Below are 13,666 nucleotides of genomic sequence, written 5' to 3'. Positions count from 1 at the left end.
TAAAATTAAAAATAAATAAAATAAAACTAATAATTAATAAAATTTTAATAAAATTAATAAAACTCGATATATTTATAAATAAATTCGATCTAGATAAATTAAACAGAACCGTCAATTTGTTATTAAGTAAACAGTCATATAAAATATTTCATAAAATATTTGATTCGTAGAGAATAAAGATTTATTTTAGGAACAAATTTTTTTCAGAAATCTCATAATATTCGATAATATAAGTTACAATTAAAAATAATACAAGTTGTAAATAAATCGAAAATTAATTAATTATTGCCAACTTAATAGAGATCAAATACCGAATTATAATAGAATAAATTTAACCCTTTCATTGTGATATTCTAGGAATTGAAACAAGTTTCGATATACACATAAGAAATAATCTTGTAAGGAAAAACGTATGGATATGAAGATTTAAATATTTCACATACCATAATTAATTACGATATAATACCCATACAGTCGCTCACGAGAATAATTCCTTGGTTTGTTTTCCAAGCTTTTGACAAATAAAATATACGTTGAATTCGGGCTTTAGAAATAATACTGCACCCGGAATAAGATACATATGACAAAAATATGTGAAAAATTATGAAAAGATTATGAAAAAATTCGACTACAAATACTAAATTTGCGAAACACTTGATGTACAGGTATAAGCATATCTTAAACTATGGTTGCAAAAAATTCGAAAAAAAATTCAAAAAATTCGAAGAAAATCATTTCTTTGATTACAAATATCATTCGTTTAAATAAAAATCAAGGAATTTGTTACTCAATACCCAATTATTAATTTGAAAATCTGAATTTGTTATAGATTCGAACATCAGTATGTCAACTTGCACCGTTTTTAGGATTAACAAGCATTTTTAGAATTGCAAATATTAATGTTTCCTTACTTTTACCTATTCAATTACTTCATAAACTTATATATTCGTAACTTATATATTCGATTACTTCATAAACTTATATAACGTTCGATGTTTTATTATTCACTATCGATATTCGACAGTTTCCAGATTTTTTAATGTCTTCATCTACACGTTCTTAACACTTGTATTTTACTTTAGGTGTATTATTATTTCTAAAAGAAATGTTTTATTTGACCAAAGTATGAAAAGCAAGCGTTTAAATACCTTCGCGAGCAACTATAAATAAAAATAAATAAGATTTTATTGTATAGAAAATGTATATATGCACTTGTAACAAGTATATTAAACATTTGGGTGCTGGACTAGTATACACGTACAGTTTTTGCACACTAAAACAATGAAAAAATTTCGCATAAGCGTATACCGTTACAACCTTCTTTTTAATCAACAGGTCATTTACATACAGGTATATATATAAATGAAACCGCACTAGAGTTGTGTTAAATTAGTAATTTAATTCCGTATAATTTGAAGATCATTGAATCAAATGACTCTATAAACACTTTTATATCCCAATGAAACTGCGAATATTATTTAATTATTTATTTTTCACACCATGCATATGCCAAAATTTTTGAATATAATAATCTTAATCGAAAACCAATTGCACCTTTAAAAAAAGTCATAATAATGTGCGTTTACAAAAACAATTTTTTCCTTATTTCAATGTACAGAAACCACCTCAACCGAGCTTCACAGATATGTGAACTGATAGTCGTTCACTGTACAAATCGTCTAACTTCACTTTTTGAAAAATTTTAAATTTAAGTGTCAAAACACTTGGTATAGTCATAACTTTTTATATTTAAAATTTTTCAAAAAGTGGAGTTAATCGATTTGTGCAGTGAACGGCTCATATTACAAAACGTCCTGTATAAATCATTCATAGCGGAAGGGTTAAAAATACTCAGAGGGCTACATAACAGTCAAGATCGAATGATGAACGATAAATTTTGTACGAAATCACAAACGATTGCCAAAAAATAAATCAAATACTTAACAAAACAGTGAAGGATTATTATAGATGATAGAATTTCTCGAGTCATAGCTGCAATCGATGAACTTGCGCGAGTACGCAAAGACGTGATCGCTTGGTGGAATAGCCGATGGTAGCATTCGAGTTTATCACTAGAGATTGAATTAGTCAGGAAATTTGCAAACCTTATCGGCAAGTTTGGTGGGAGAAAAATTGTTTTCGTTGATTTCAGTCACAACGACGGCGAAGGCAATGGTTGTCGATAAATTTGCGGCATCGAAGCACACCCATTAATTGATCCCTTTCGCGGATGAGATAAATGACGATGAACAGGACGAATCTTGATCCCCGAAGGATTTTCCTCGAATAACCGTTCTTTTTGCTGGTAGACACTGACGTGACTACGACAGGGCAGATAGTAGGATTATGCAGATGGCCGCTGTAGATTGCAGCAGAAAATTCGAACTAGAACCCCTGGATGACATCGATTGCGCCGTGTTGTCGATTCTTCGTGGTCGTACCTCGCTGTCGATGCTTGCTCGTCCTTTTGTTGCTATAGCGTTTTCAGCATCGTTGTAGCTGCCGCTGCTCGCCCTGCCACGAAGCCGTATATCTGAGAAAAAGTGATTGATATATTAGAGACCACGATAAAATTGTTTTCTATCGAAAAATCGATTTTTTCCTTTACACTGGCTGATGCTTCCGAAGTCGTATTGTTTTTTCATTTCAGCCTGACGGTGCTTGTGCGTGTATTTGTTGCCGCGTGTAATCTCCGGTTTTTAATTAGGATTTTGGGAATATTTGTGTGACTGGCTCTTTCGTTCCGGGAGAGAATAGTTTTTAATAATAGGCAAAAAGTTTTATACGTTTCAAAGTTCGATTGTTCGATGTTCATTGTTACTTGCTACTAATCTGACAAGAAAACTGCATAGGAAACAGTCTTTGATAGAATTCCCAAAGGTATTATTTATTATTCGTCTTTCCTAGTTTCGTTTCTTTTTAATGTCCTTCGTTCAACTCTACATTTTATGCGTGCCACTATCTGTCCTTTAAACCTAATTCCTAAACCTAATTTCATTCTAACCATTATTATCTTAAGTTTTATATTCCTATTATCCCATGCTTTAAAGTGTTTTATATCTGCACGAATTTTGTTAAGTTAAAAGATGGATGAGCAAATTGTTTTAATTTATAAGAATATTATGTCACTAATATTTCTCATACTACTCTTTGATTATTAAACAGAAAATTCGAACTATTAATTATACTGAATGAAAAATTATGAAATAATTGAATGTTAAGTTCTAAAATTTTATAAGTGCCTATATTCTAATATGAATACATATTTTATATTAAAACAGCTATTAATTTGTATGCTTCAGTAATAATATTGATCAAATACAAACTATTAATTGTATTAATGACCAATTGATGGGTAGTTAAGAATTAGATGGAAAATTTTATATGATATTATTTATATGCTTGGTTTACAGTTTGCTCACTGTAATAATTATTCGTCTTTACATATTCTAGTATTTTAATTAGTCCTGTTTCATTTAGTTCATTCGCTTTACTTATTTTCCAGCATCTCCTCCTTGGGGGTATAACTACAAGCGAGTAGCGAATTTTAATAAATGTACTTTGAAATACTAGAGGAAAACGTGGGTCTATTTAAATGAATTTTTTTTTCTTCAATGTTCGTAATGTATACGAATTTTTATAGAAAGTGGAGTTAGTTATCTTTTTAAAAGTATATCTGTGTACTTTTATATTCAATAACGATGACAATTTTCGTAGAATTGTAACTTCACCAAGAGAATTGTTCTTTCTGTGTCTTTATCTTATATTCCAATTAATAATTTTCGTTTCAGTTAACAATTTTTATTTCATCGAACACTATACTACAAAAAATATACTATACAAAATATAGAAGCAAATAAAATATAAAAAATGCTGTAAATATTAATAACATAAAATGAAATTAATAATAATTGAAAAACAGAATATATCTTGATTACATATATTTTATCATTTACAAAAGGCTCTTTTGTTTCGATAATTGTTATACTCAGAACATGTACAATTGGACCTTTATATATATACGTTTCTAAGATCATTTAAGAATGATAATATAATCTTTTTTTTTTATTTTTTTTCTATTAAGAATTAAAAACTCTATTTCCTACACAAAACCTACAGAAAACCACGACTATTTCGTGATAAATTGCCTTGCTTCCTTTACTGTATTTCTATGGTTTTCCTACTTCGGATATTTCCTGATAGGTGCTGTTCATATCTATACACATACTATTGCCGCCATATTTCTACACAATATTCTTCATATATCGTATATATAAGAATAAAAAAGATAGATAAATAGGTGAAGTTATTTTATAAATAAATTCACTAACACCTGCAATTTTCTTCTTCTCGAAACAAAATTTTAAATCCTTTTTTCCTAATATAAAAATGTATTCGAATTATTAATCGACTTATTAAGAAATTCTCAAAATTAAAGAGTTAATGAACCAATTAGAATTGAACCAAGTGTTCAGATAATGCAGAATTCGTATAATAAATATAGAGACAATCTATGTTGTATTGCATATCACGTTCGATACTACATTATTTCCATGAAAATCCATAATTTCTCCAATTATTTCTTGCAACACAAATACTACCGATCTGTAACACGTATGTTAATACAATATATATGAAAAAAAAAATAATTGCGATGGTATAATAAATGTAAAAAAGTATATATACAGTTACATTCCTATTTCAATAAAAATTAATATTTACTTTTGCAAAAGACACGGTATGCTTTCAATGTAGCTGGAAAAATAAAATTTCAGGAACAAGTAATTTTGTTTCACTGGTAATTCCACTGTTAATTTCCCCAATTCCTCAGACCTTTCTGAACATTCCACTTTGAACTCACTACAAATCGTTCGATGAAAAAGACTACAATTCCTTCGTTTCTCTAAAACGAAGGGACGCCGTTAACGAAAGTATAAACTCAGGAACAGCATGACACGATTGGCGAGTCTGAATCGGTAAATAAAGTCAGGTTTAAGGGTCACTTAAAACAGTCGCATAAAAGCGGATAACTAGGGAAGGGCTAACGTTTGGGCCAGCATCGTAAACTTTCGAGTTCTATTCGAACGACAGATTACAATCGAAGAGAGAAGAATGCGAAACGCCGGGAGAGGAGCTGAAAGTTTTGCAAACGAAAGATCAGATTACTTTCCATAGCTGAGGCGACGTGGTAGTTCATAAACCGCGTGGGATTTCATCAAAATCCCGTTGAGGGGCGCCCGGCGTTTGTCGCCTTTCGAGAAGATCTATGGCGTCGTGCCACGTTGCTGAAAGTTCGCGGGTAAATTTCACGCCTTCTCTCGAACTTCCCTTCAAAAAGTTTCTCACCCCGCTGTGCGTAAGTTCGCGCATTACAGCCAGGTGATGATTTAAAAGGAAATTCACGGGGAATTTCTAAGCGGAATAACGTATTTACACGAAAATATGCCAGCCGTTTCTACTTTTCATTTGCCTTCCGCTTCCTGATCAAATTCTATAATTGAACCCGGTAAGAAAGAGGAGTTGGAGACCGAGATTGAAAAGGGTTTTAACACTGGAACGGACAGAATAGTTGAAATGAACTTGCTTCTGTAATTTCTGAAGGTGTTCTTTCTCTCTTAACAAATCTCTTGACGAAGTTCCGAGGCTTATCGTTCTAAAAATAATTTGCAATTTGGAGGAACCAAGGAACCTTCTAGTTGTGAATGTCTTGTACGAACAGCGTACTTTCGATCACGGTATTATACATAGACGGACAGTGTTAATTTCACTCTGAGTAATAAAATCTGTCCACGGTATGCATATTAAAAATAATAATTTAGAAATATAAAGACATTTTCGTTACGTAAATGGACAGTGAACTTTCAATTTCAGTATTGTATGTAGGATCGGATTTTGGGTGGATTGACTTGAGATAGTATTGTTGGATTCTTAATACAATAAAATAAGCTTATAAATAGAATGACAACAGCTGGCCACGAGACAAAAGAAATTCGCTATGGGCACGCTCTTCTGATCTTTCTTAAACTGATTTTAGACTTTGATACACTGTCTTTGACTGACTTTCTTGGACTGACTGATGGTCTGTCTTAAACTGAACTGTTAGACTGACTTGGACTTTCTTACACACTGACTCGCCCGCGCCCTTGCACCCTTATTTAAACCATTCATTCTGTCCTCTTTCATACCCAGGCTTTCTTTCTCAATCATGCTCCTTTCCCATACAACCTCGGTGGGCTAAGTACTTCAACCACTCCGGACGCATCCCTAAACTCTCACTAGACTCTATCATAAATATTCTTTGCAGTCAATCCTCTTGCACGTGATCACTTTCGTTCTAAGCCTAAACACTTTTGACATTTTTTCAGGGCCGTACTCATCCCAATCCTACATGTATGTAAAAACACAAAATGTTAATTTCTTTCTGTAGAATAAAATCGATTCGCGGTAGTTGTAATATTAATAATAATTTAGCAACACAGCAGACCCTTTGTTATGTAAATAAAGTATATATTTTCAATTGCAACATTATATATAGGCATCCAAATTGTCAATTTCCTGCTATATGATGAAATCAATTTACAGTGTTTATAATAATTATATTGATAATTAGATAAAATTTTCATTACAGTTTAATGTTATTATAATAATGTAATAATCATTGTATGATATAACACTATATCGTACCTTCACCGCAATTTGAGGAAGACGAGATATAACTTATCATTAAAGTTAAACACGAGGAATGTGTGAGAAATTGAATACGAAGTATGGGATTGCAAAATTAACTATAATAGATTTGATTTCCTAAATTTTCGTTGAAGAAAGGGAGATTAAAACAATATCGTTTCATTTTTGATTTTTAATTTTATTAATAGTGTTATCTTAGATAAATTGCATTCGTTTTATTACATTTTGTTTAATGAATTAAAATGGACACTAACTATTAGGTGAACATTATTTTATGTGAATAGTTTTATCTATCAATTAGTCCATATAACGAATGTTCTACTTCAACACAAATGAAAACGATCAGAACTAGAGTTCAGTTGGCTCATAAACAACTCATAGACAACTTTTTTCAAATTTTTTGTATTTATATATTTTTATAAATTTTAGACATTGAAAAAGCATACCCTTTGGCTCTATTAACAAAATCGTTACTCTTAGCGTCTTTAGAATAGTTTATGATATAGCGATAGTATACAAATCATGAAGATCAAAGCTGCAGTTCAACTGGGCCATAAACAGTCTCGCCAACATAGTTAATAACACACATAACTTTTCCCTCAACGATTTACGTTAATCCGTCGGATAACCAGCCGTCCAAATCTCTAATACTGAGTCAGTACGACAACAAACTGAAAATTCATGCTAGTCAAACCAAATTACTTATTCCAGCTTTTATCCCAGGATGCAAATTTTTACAGAATTAGGATTATTTTAAAAAATATCCTACAAACATATCTCATTCCATATAGATATCATTAAATAACGTATTTTTTCATTTTTCAGACCTATTTCGTTTTTGCTTATTACTTCTTTTCATAGTCCTTGACTTTCAATAAATAAAAAATATTTATCACCAATTTTGGCAATTTATACAAATCAGGTTATGCTTTTCATAGAATACCTGCTACGTACAAACTTTTGTTATGCTATATAGTACTTGATTCAATGCTTTTGATGATTTCCTATGCGTACTTAACATATTGAATTTCATTGCATTTAAATTCAGTATGATCTAGGTATCATCAACTAAGGGTTAAAACTGAAGTGCTACACAATAATGGACATATTCCAAGTTCAAATTGATTACTATTGTATATGGCTAGTTGTCTCTGGTTTTTAAAGCTTAGTATCGTACATTAGGTAATTACATTAGATAACATATATTAAATTTACTATATTGATTTACACTGTATATTAAGCTTACTTATTGTGTTCTAATGAAATTATGCTTCAGTGTCATAAATATTTCAATTATTAAGCGTAGCAACTGTAAGTGATCGAATATTTTTACCTATGTATGCATTTTTCAATTTATTTCCATTTTCATGAGATTCGTGAAAGTGGAACGACTCGAATGTGACGAATTTAGTTATTCGATTAATTTTACATTAATTTTAAGGATAAATTTGGCGATGAAAGAAAAAGAAATAACGCATGAAGTTTAGGGAAATATACGACTAGACGTAGCTAAAATCTGACTGCGCTAATACTATGGACGGCAAGTTTAATTCGATTTTTATTTAGGAAGTTCCGCGGCTTGCAAGCGCCAGTGCACGCGTTTGAATATTCAAACTTGTTTCGACAATACCGCAACTGTTGCTAGAATGTACAATGGTAACGTTGAAACGAAAGCCAGAATTGTTGAAAATGATATCTAAAGACGTTTAATATAGAAACGAAATAAAAAGTAAAAATTCCGCTTATTCGAGACAAAGAAAATTTAGAAAGTATTATTTTGCCAAGTGGTGTAATAAAACGTTTACTATTTAATTTAGATTGAAAGTATTATTTCATGAGATTGAAATGTAATTTAATTATTAATAATTACACTCTTGTTTAAAAAATGTTATGCATCTAATCGATTTTCGAAGAGAAATTTTTCTCAATTGTTTTGAAAACTCAGTTTTAGGTACATGTATAGTTATGACTAAAACTATTGAAAGAGTCAAAATGACATTTGAAATATTTTGATCTTTCAGTCCCCAAAAAACATAACTGCTTTTGATAAAATTAATCTAGGACCTTCATCGACCTATGGCACTTTCGACTATTTAAAATCCGATGTAAATTGTAAAAAAAGAATTGCAAATTATATTGTATTTATATATCGTAAAACGAAGATGTAGCTACAGATAAAACTATTCTATAATGAAATTTACACAAATTTGTTTCTTTCTCAGCCTTTAACATTGCATTAAAAAAAAAAGAAAAATTTTACAGATCGACATGATACAATAGCAACAAAAATTGTTACTGAGACAAAAATTTTTCACTTGGGGTCTTTTCTGACCCATCTTAATTTTACTAACAATTCAAAAAGTTCTAAATTGATTATCTTCGACGGAGGTTTAAATATGTTCCTATTCTTTGTTACAATGCAAATGAATTATACATGTTTCAACAATAAAAGCTTAGAAAGTATTAAAAACAATATAAGAAACTACTTACCATCGGTTCTTCCGATGTTAGGCAACGACGAATCAGTTATTTGATGTGGACTTGGCTGCACACTGGGTAGTGGCCTTTGTCGCGAATTTTGAATATTTTCAACTAAAAATTAAACAGAATTTAACTATCTGTATTTTTGTTTCTATAGATTATAGCATAATATTATTCATGAAATAATATAATTAAAATTCATACATTTCCAATGATATCATGTAATGTATATTAATCACAGTTTCATCGTAAGAGTATCAATAAAATTCTGTATAAATCGAAGGTTTCTCAAATTCGAAGATGTCTACTCGAGGAAATTGAAGAGATTAGATAATCATGAAGTAAATTGTATGAAATTTCTTGTTTATTGAAACATAATTAGCATATTTCCTTGTAACACTAATTATAGGTACATGTTAATACAATATGTGCGTTTACCTTCTTCGCTAGTGGGAACTGGAGTAGTTGTTGTAGTTCTGGGTTGTGTCGTTGGTGTTGGAATATCTGCAAGATAAACAATTTTCTGTAAATTATGGTGCACCTTTGAATGTACTCTTACGTGGATTATTCATTAATTAACTGTTACTAAACATCTACAAATATCGTTATTACCATTATTACTATTATTATTACTGACAATATTGTAGGATACCAAAGGAAATCGCGAATCGGCTATTGCCAACAAAAACAAATTGTAAACCGATCGATATCTTCTAGAAGCAAATCAAAAAGTTATTCTATATAACAAAATTAAGTTGCGTGACTCCCTTACGGGGAGGTGAAGCGTAGGTTAAGGAAAGCATAAAAGCATGGTCCTTGACAACCAAAACAGAGTCCTTGGAAATCGGTTGTGACCAGCACAAGCGTGAGTCGCTTGGTGTTGGAAAGAGAGTTTTAAAAGAGTGCGTCTTTGTGTGTTTTCGTTATCTTGGTGTTATTTCCCTAAGTTAAATCAGTTTACGAGTTTTGAGTTTGTGTTATTGTGTTCTTGTTCTTTCGTGAATTTTCGGTGTCTCAAGACCAGTTTCGCCATCCTACTATATTATATACAAATGATAACGTTTCGAATATATTTTTGTTCATTCCAATTTCATTTAATTTTGGATAAATATTTTAAAATCAAGGGTTCGTGTGTTTTCAAAAATTTAAATAATACAGTAAGGAGTATAAAGGTTTCTATAATAAATAATATTTAACAAAAATGATAAAATCTCATAGAATAATTATTATTATATAAATTTTCTTCGTATAAATTGTTGGAATGATTAATAAAGCTTGTATAATTATGGGAAACAATAAACATTGTAATTACTCCTCGATAAAGAATATTCTGTAGTTTTCGTACATGCTGAAATTTACGTTGCATTTATATCGTAAATCATGAAATATCGTACATGCATAATATAACAGATAGCACGTTTATGTACGTTTAACGTAGAAAACATTTTATGAAATAAAATTAAATTGTACGAGGATGTACTGATATACATACTAAACTATACTTATATTAATTTTATGTACTTTTATGCATCAGTACATCTTAATAGCACAATAACTTTCTTTGTTAGGATAGAACTATACTTTTAATAGCAACAGGCTTCTTTCCTCTACCAAAAAACATTATGTTACCTATGTTTAATTACTAATGGTTTAATTTTGCATAATTATTTTTGTGTATAATATTGTATAGAATACATTTCCTACTTAAATGTTCCATTCGTACTATTGCATCATAGAAATTTTCGTAAATCACTCTTTCATATCTTTGAATTCATAATTATCAAATTCGACAACATAGTATTCTTTGTAATTAATTTCAAATAATAAAACGTGCTCTTATGGAATTAATAACGTTCAAGTCATCTGATATTTGATATTTAAAAAATACCAGAAAAACTCTAGAAGAGAAAATGGAGAAAAATTAAATCCTTTGGATACCACTTTGCACATCATTTGCAAACTTTAAATACTCCATATAATTAAATATAGAATATAATGTATATAAGTGGAAGTAAAGATAATTCTAAGTCACAGAAAATATACATATATATTTGTAGCAAGTGATAAAGTATTTGTAGCGTCCTACGGTATCGAATCCCTTCGATTTCCAAGAACGCTTATCACGCGCCAATTTAATATTGCGTGACTAGTTGAAATAATAAGGATCCAAATCGTGTGTGGTCGAAGAGAGTGTTTATTTAGTGAAAAGTGTAGAATAGTTATATTGGGACGTTAACGGAGTACCGTTTCGAACACGCGTTTGTATATGCAATTTAGATGTTTGAAGGATTGGTGCCGAAGACGAACTGACTCGTCGATTTTGCTGTAAGTCCTGTCTCGTCGTGTTCGGTCCGGAGTTTTGTCTAGTTTAGTTCTGATTGGGTAAAATAGATGTTGGTGGTGGAAAGGTAAAGAGTTTTAATTGGACAGAGGGTGTGACATAAGGACCTTTGGCTAAGGAGTAGGAAACTGTCAAGGAGCCGATTTCTGATGGTCGATGACGTGATTTATAAGTGTCGTCCGTCCGTCGCTTGTTGGGTCTGTCACAAGTGGGTCCCATCTGTCGCGTCTGGTTTCTAGTAAAATACCTAAATTTCGCTTTACCTTTGTACGCTTAATCCGCTAGAACGGCGTTGAGGCACATTGAACCTCCGGAATTGCAGTCGCGGTATAAAATATAAAATAGACCGTTAGGTCTGGCAAAAGTGTAAGCCTTAGAATAAAATTATGTTATAAACACGCTCTCCGGGACGGAACAGCATTTGAGGATATGCGTATAGTAAAAAGGTTAAATATAATGAAAGACGATTTAAATGTGTATTATAGCGAAAGTGAATATTGAAATATCAAATAATTGAACAAACTTTATCTCTTAATTCGGAAAATCGAGTTAACTGTTTGTCTATATCCTCTTTTTTTAATACATCGTTTGGGGGCTATGGAACATAAATTATGTTATATTAATTGTTTCAAAAATTTAATTATACTAATCAAAAATTAGTTTATCGTTTAATAATTATATTATTTAAAAAGTTTTACGATGTATAAACTTTCATATTTTTCTTATAGTAGATGTACAAATAACATTCATTAATGCATGAAATGTAAAATTTAAATGAAATAAAAGCAAAACTAGTGTATATAAATATTGAATTTTATTTAGTTTTTGCACAATTGAACTAATATTATTAATATAATTCGACAAGCTACTAATAAATTCTAGTTTTCAGCACTAAAAGTATTGGACAATACAAGTGACGTAATTCTTATATTTGACGTAAAATCGTGAAAACCTTGACGGAAATCTAACTTAACCTAACCAATAACTTGTCAATTTAGTAATATCATTACAGTACAATCTCCATTGTTTGACGTCCGAAGAGATTGACGTCGATGAACCTAATAGGGAGACAAAAATGTTCACATGAGAGAATTTTTACACAATAGAAGAGCAGATAGTGAGCACTTAATTTTATTTAATAACTAAAACTGAATGAAATTGAATAAATGCAATTTATTTACCGATACTCTCATTCATATAATAAAAAATTAAGACAACACAATATTTTTTAAGTCAAATTTGAGGAATCAATCTTATGATAGTTAATTTTGCTACACCATATTTTACATTAAATTTCTTGCATATTTTTCCCCTTTATGTTTTTCAATTATGTCACATGATATTTCAATTGCCAATATTTTTATTTTCTATTTCGATTACGTTACTATGACACGCAGTTATTATTATTTGTACATGACCAAGTACATTACTCCTAGTATGTAATTACCACAATGATATTAAAGTATAATAGTAATATTACCTAGTTAATATTATTATATTATCACATGGCAGGCTATGTCGATTTCACTAATATTATACTAATGATGATATAATAGAATTTTTAAATAACGAAACTGTTACGGCCCCAGGACCGAACGTCCCAAGTTAAGTGAAGGACTGTTTATGTCCTTATTGCCAGCGTCCCTTGATTCGTATACACTTGTTATCACCTAGTAGTCACCACTTGGATGAACCTCAGCAAGGGTCAATAAATCACCCTTAAGACGATAGGCATAAGGACCCAAATTGTTTAAACATCCACCACCAAAGAAGGACGTCGAAGCTAACACAAACCCCCAATATTATTCATAACCAATAAGAAGACACACACTCACCAAGGAGTTCTCCTAAAAATCCCAAGAAAACAAGACAAGCATTACGACTAGACAGTCAAGACAGACTCACGGCAATCAACTCAGCGTGAGAGACAGTCACACATCAAAACTTTTTAGTTCACCCCTAACCAGGTCTAGTTCTCATCACATTAAGTGCCCGTTTTGCTTGCCGTTTCGGTCAGGCCCAAACTCGACCGTCAAGTGGGCCACCGACAGCGGGCGAAGTGTTCGTAAAACTCGGAAATACTGTAGCAATTGTTATAACAGTAATTCCCAAACGTTAGGTCCAAAGATGGCGAAGAATTTAACACCAAAAGCTAGC

At 31.0% G+C, this 13,666-nt stretch overlaps 1 protein-coding gene across 1 annotated transcript in view; it reads right to left on the bottom strand.

Annotated features, from left to right (window-relative positions):
• Window positions 1-2,321: 2,321 nt before the first annotated feature.
• LOC108549903 (neurotrimin) overlaps window positions 2,322-13,666 on the bottom strand; it is a 101,941-nt gene continuing 90,596 nt past the window's right edge. Inside the window, exons 7-9 of the mRNA XM_017903473.1 lie at window positions 9,607-9,672; window positions 9,178-9,279; window positions 2,322-2,533 (exon numbers count right to left, since the gene is read on the bottom strand). Of these exons, the coding sequence (XP_017758962.1) occupies window positions 2,322-2,533; window positions 9,178-9,279; window positions 9,607-9,672 (380 nt within the window). The remainder of the gene's footprint in view (window positions 2,534-9,177; window positions 9,280-9,606; window positions 9,673-13,666) is intronic.

The sequence above is a fragment of the Eufriesea mexicana genome, unplaced genomic scaffold, assembly GCF_001483705.2.
Source record: "Eufriesea mexicana isolate 0111107269 unplaced genomic scaffold, ASM148370v2 scaffold2338, whole genome shotgun sequence".
Classification (NCBI taxonomy): Eukaryota; Metazoa; Arthropoda; class Insecta; order Hymenoptera; family Apidae; genus Eufriesea; species Eufriesea mexicana.
The sequence above is the reverse complement of the archived record's forward strand: the minus strand, read 5'-3'. Positions and strand labels throughout refer to the sequence as shown.